The sequence below is a fragment of the Oncorhynchus masou genome, chromosome 21 (assembly GCF_036934945.1).
Source record: "Oncorhynchus masou masou isolate Uvic2021 chromosome 21, UVic_Omas_1.1, whole genome shotgun sequence".
NCBI classification, from domain to species: Eukaryota; Metazoa; Chordata; class Actinopteri; order Salmoniformes; family Salmonidae; genus Oncorhynchus; species Oncorhynchus masou.
In genome coordinates, this window is record NC_088232.1 from 18,510,342 (window position 1) to 18,515,813 (window position 5,472).

Consider the following 5,472-nt stretch of genomic DNA (forward strand, 5'->3'; position numbering starts at 1 on the left):
GGCTGGTGCTTTTTTTCTCCTCTCCCTATTATTTCTCATCTCCCTATTATTTGACTTAAAAGACAGGTATTTTATATTTTCCCTAAAAAAAATGTAGGCTCATACATGTTATTTATAACAGTTTGTACCATTTATTCTGATGTTTCAATACATCTAAAGCTAAACATTGCTTCAGTCATCATCTGCATAAGCTATAATAATATTTAAAAAAAGATAAAATAATGAAAAGCTCAGCTTTACAATATTTTCCACAAAGTCTTATGCAAATCTTTCGGTTACAGACAAATTGGATTTGGTGAAATAATACACTTTGAAATTGTTGATTGCATAATGTAACACAGCAAATAAGCATATATGATATACATTGGAATGTTCTATAATCAGGGGCTCCCTGGAATGGCACCTTCCAACGGAGAATAGATGGCTGAGGATGGTCTCTGAGGGTGAGGAGAGCACTGGGTCTGGGGTCCTTGTGTTATAGAGCTGGATGATGAAGAGGATGAGACGCATGAAGAGGATGAGCGAGGTGCCTGGTACCTGGGAACAAAGAAAAGAGTATACAGCAAAAAGAAATGCATATAAAATTATGAAATTCATGGCTCTAAATGCTGCCAATTATTAGTAAAGTCGGAAAGACTAATCATATAATAGTTAATCAGCCAATTCTGTAGCAACTCTAATAGAGTCCTCCTCTGCAGGTTAAACTCAACAGGTTACTACAGGTACTGTAACTCACCAGGATCGTGACTTCCGGACCCTTCCTGATGCAGTGGTCCTGTCCCTGAAGGGGACGTTGACTAGCAGGTCTCTCCTGGGGCTACCGGGACCTCCAAAGGCCTGCTCTAGGTGTGCTCCATTAAGGTTGAGGTTGTACATGGTGGGTGGGCTCATATCTAGCTCCAGGAGCATTACATTCTCAGCCTATAGGAATAAGGAATGAGAGAGGAAGTTTAATGTAATGGACGGTGATGATGGAAAGCATCTGCAATTGATGATTCAATAAAATGGGTGGAAATTGTGTTCTGGACATTAATCAGTACAGTATGTCAATGGACCTCAAGTATGAGCAAAGTTGTTTTTTTAATCATATACTGTCAAATACAACTGATTAAACATTTTCCATCTAGCACATGTAATACATTTAGCAAAATTACACTACACTAAATTTCAATCTCAAATATATATATTTCCATAGATACAAAACCTAGCACCAACCCACCCGGTATCTAGATTGAGCTCCTGTTGTGACAGCCATCTGTGCATATTGGCTGATAGGTCTCTTGTATCCCACCACAGAAGTGGGCCTTCGTTTCACCTGATAAGCCGATTTACTGCAATAAAGATGTGTATGGGAGGAAAGACTAGTTTAGGAGTTATTTAAGGAGTTAAAAGAAAAGTATAGATAATATCATATTGTGCCAAAGTAGTCCATTTTTAATACTTTTCCAGGTAGAACTCTTTTGGGTTCCACGTAGAACCCTCTGTGTAGAGGGTTCTATATGTAACTCTAAATGGTTCTACCTGGAACCAAAATGGATCTACCTGGAACCAGAAAGGTTTCTTCAAAGGGTTCTCCAATGGGGACAGCCAAAAAACCTTTGTAGGTTCCTTTTTTTCTAAGAGTGTAGTATGGACTAGTGTAGACTGGGTGAACTCACTGACCTTTCTGAAGTAACAGAGGACCTAAACCTCCACTGGTCCTCCTCACTGTCAAAGTGAAGCCTGTTCATAATCTTGTTCTTTTCTTCAGGAGGGATGAAATTTTCAATTAAGAGATACCTGCAGGTAAAACATAAAAAATATTGTAAAAAGTGAGCCAAATTGGCCTAGTGTGTGTGTGTGTTGCGTGCGTACTTGCATGATTACAGGTTATTAATACTTACTTGAACTTGAGTTCTCTGGTGAGTTCATTCTGTGTCTGCTCAAGCTCCTGTCTGGTTACTACATGCTCATCAATGACGTCCCCAATCTCAGCCTTCACCAACTGCAGCTTGGCATACAACTGGATCAACGAGAGAGGAAACACAATAGGAGAACGAAATAACGCCATTAAATATTAACATCCTTATCAAAATACCTGGAATTAGGAAATAGAATTGTGTCTCAAATCAGTTCAAATTAAACATGAGGTCATAATAATGATCCTACAGTAGATGGGCTTTATGTATATGGCAGTATTGGTTAGTCATCCGTTTTACCCTTTTCAGCTTCTTTGTCTTGAGATCCACCTCCTGCTGCAGGGAGGAGAAGGTCTCTCTCAGCTCTCCTGTTTCCTCATCCTGAGCCATCACCTGCTGCTGGATCTCTCTCTCCCGTCTTATCTAAATACAAATACAAATAAAAAATGACTTTTATTCCAGGGAAATTCCTTTGTGGAGTCATGGTTCATTCATGCAAACCCAATACAGCTAGGCCTAGCCTACACTCAAATAATATGAGATCAAAAATAAATATGTATATATATATACAGCCATTCTCCATGATGCTGACCAAAATCTAAGATATGTGAACACATAGAACAAAAACAATGCATAAACCTGGATGCACATTGAGAAATATAATATTATATAGAATTACCACTTGCAACATGGTCATTACATACAGCAATATTTCCGATATACTAGAGGGATAGTCTAGTTGTTTTGTGCCTTCACCATGACTCCCCCAATCTATCATAGCCTATGGGTTTGTAGACGATCTCTCACCTGCTCTGCAATCTCTTGCCTCTTCAATTCCAGCATCTTCTGTTGCTCATTAGTGTGGTCAATAATGTTCTTTCCCCCAGCCAATATTTTGCTCTCCATTGCCTGGAGGGAAAGACACGTGGCAATATGGATAATTGATTATTGGAAAGACTGATGCTCTGTATCATGACCAATGAATCATTGCTCATATTAAGCATACCAAAATGCACTATTGTCTCATATACAGAAACAGAGTAAATAATAATGTATTTATTGTCACCTTATATTTCTCAATAATCTTTTCCATGGATTCCTGTTCCTTCTGCATGTGGTCCATCATCCTTTCATTTTCCATCTGCTCCTTCTCACCAAGTGGCTTCCATTTCTCTCTGGCCCCTGGGCTGCTATGGGCGCTGGTGGGAAGAAGCTTTTTGGGGTTATCCTCCACAGAGCTAAATCTATGTATCGGTATCGTGGATGTAACAACTTTTTGGGAACGGCCCTCTAAAGAGTTATCCATGGATTTGAATCTACTTATCGCTATACTTCTTTCCTCCTCTTTCTTCCTCTTGCTTTCCTGTTCTTCCTTTATATAGTATTTTGCATTCCACTCCCATTCTGCTTCCAGAGCCTTCCACAGTTCCGCATCCTTTTCTCTGTGGGCTACATCCTCCACAATCATACTTTTGGTCAGTCTTCTGCTATTCCTTCTCCTCCTCCTTTCCTTTGCCAGCATCCCTCGCTCCTCCAGTTGGGCCTTCAGGCGGGTGATCTCCTCCTGAAACTCTCTCAGCAGAGCATCCTTTGGATCCTCATTGATCTTGGGTTTGTTCTTTATATTTTTAGCCCTGTCAGCGTACCTCAGGGTCGTTAGGGACTCTTCATAGTTCTTGGACGCTGGTCCCAGAGTGGCTACCATGACCGTCTTTGCATTGCCACCTAGTGAATCCTGGAGCAGGCGGGTAAGTTTAGAGTCCCTGTAAGGGATGTGTGTGCTCTTCCCATCCACCAGAGCGGAGATGACATTACCCAGTGCTGAGAGGGACAGGTTGATTTTAGTGGCCTCTTTCAGGCGTTCCCCATTAGCACCTGTCTTTCTCTGACGTTCGCTGCCAGCCAGGTCAACCATGTTCAGCTTCCCAACCCGTATGTGGTCCTCTCCATCTGCACCTTTCTCACTGCACTCCACCGTGATCATGAAGATGGCATGGGACCGCGAGCTGCGTTCGTTCATATTGGTGAACCCCACAGACCTGGACTGGTCTCCTATGTTCATGACATGTTCAATCTCCGTGACATTCTTGCTGACAACCGAAGACAGGTCTTTGACATAGACACCCGAATCTGGGTTTTCTTTGAGGTCTAGTTTCTTGTTGTTGTCCTTACATAACAGATCCCTGACCTCCTCCCGATAGATCTCTAGATAGGATGCCCTCACTAAATATTGCTGATTCTGAGACCTGGAGATCTGTGTAAAAATGTGGTTAAATGAATTTGGGATGATCCCTCTCTCATTGTCTGTAGGCATACCTAGCATGGTGAAGGTTTTACCTGTCCCAGTTTGCCCATAAGCTAAAATGGTCCCGTTGAATCCTTGCAACACGGAGTCTACAAGGGGTCTAACTGTGTCGTCATAAATATCGCTCTGTTTCGACTCAGAGTCGTAGACTGCATCAAAGGTGAACGATTTCATGGGTTCTTCAGGTGACGCCCTTGGGTTCCTCAATGTGATCTGCCCCAGTTTTGTATTCACCTCCAATATGTTATCGTTGTCCATCGTCTCCTCTCTCCTGTTGAATGGGCGGCATCGCACGACCACCTTCACAGCCTCGCACTGTCTCGACATATTTATTCCTTCGATCCTTGACCGTAAAATTGATTTCTCCGCAACACTTCCACCGTATACGTCGCTAATCAAGGAGATTACACGTCTCGCACCGCAGCTCCGCTGAGCAATACTCAGGTACACCAATTCATGTCATTCGCAGAAAATGTTAACATTCTGTAATCGGACACACCTAATAACACGGACATAAAACACGTAGGCTACGCAGGGTATCTCCAAATCTGGGGAATATCCTCCTTGATCCTGACAATGATAACTGCCTCCACCATTCTCAAACGGCATGCACCGCACCAAGGCTTCATGGTACAAAGGATGCTGCGCCACCACGGCTGGAAAATACCGCCGTCGGCCAGCCCTGCCCAACCCTGTATACGTCCCCAGTCCCCCGGTACACACCCTTCGCTCTGCTGCAGACAATAGGAACAAGGCATGTGACTAACACAACGAATTGGATTAAAGGGGCAATCAGCAGTTGCTACATACATTTTTTGGACTTAAATTTAAATGTACCCATTGATTCGTCAAGAATATAACTTAAATTCCTCATGAGCTTAGTTCAAATGTTCTAACATCTGAACCCAAAACATAAGCTTGTTTTACTCCAATGCCTGTAAACCAAGTAAATGTTAACAAACATTATATAACCTCAAACTATGGTTAAAACAATCATTTAATGGATGGCCAGCCCTTGCATCATAGCTCTGCCTGTGAATTGGAAAGTGGTTACATTTCTCCAGCCTCAGTCCTTTACCCAAAACAGGGGTGGGAAGGACACGTTGTTTCTACTGCCGATTGCCGCCTTAAAATCAAAATCTTGTAACTAAGTGTAGCCTAATGCAATTCTTTAATACATGTGATCAAAATAGGCATAGTAAACAAATGACCCATTTAGATTTCCATTCATTGAAAAACAAAGAATATACATAGGCCTACACATTTGAC

General features: G+C 42.0%; 1 protein-coding gene across 1 annotated transcript; it reads right to left on the reverse strand.

The window, feature by feature from the left end:
• Positions 1-108: 108 nt before the first annotated feature.
• LOC135507913 (kinesin-like protein KIF3B) lies at positions 109-4,911 on the reverse strand. The gene is made up of 8 exons (XM_064927702.1): positions 2,965-4,911; positions 2,706-2,807; positions 2,199-2,321; positions 1,884-2,002; positions 1,663-1,779; positions 1,220-1,331; positions 737-921; positions 109-537 (listed from the first exon to the last, which is right to left on the reverse strand). Exons 1-8 carry the CDS (start codon positions 4,528-4,530, stop codon positions 381-383), a joined length of 2,481 nt encoding a protein of 826 aa, XP_064783774.1. The 5' UTR covers positions 4,531-4,911; the 3' UTR covers positions 109-380.
• Between the last annotated feature and the right edge of the window lie 561 nt (positions 4,912-5,472).

Bases quoted from the DNA above. Each gene is read 5' to 3' on its own strand.
- LOC135507913 (XM_064927702.1), bottom strand. From the start codon at position 4,530: ATGTCGAGACAGTGCGAGGCTGTGAAGGTGGTCGTGCGATGCCGCCCA. The intron at 1,780-1,883 runs GTAAGTATTAAT...TTTTACCTGCAG, and splicing joins ACCAGAGAACTCAAGTTCAA to GTATCTCTTAATTGAAAATT. The intron at 922-1,219 runs GTGGGTTGGTGC...TTATTCCTATAG, and splicing joins GAGCTCAATCTAGATACCGG to GCTGAGAATGTAATGCTCCT.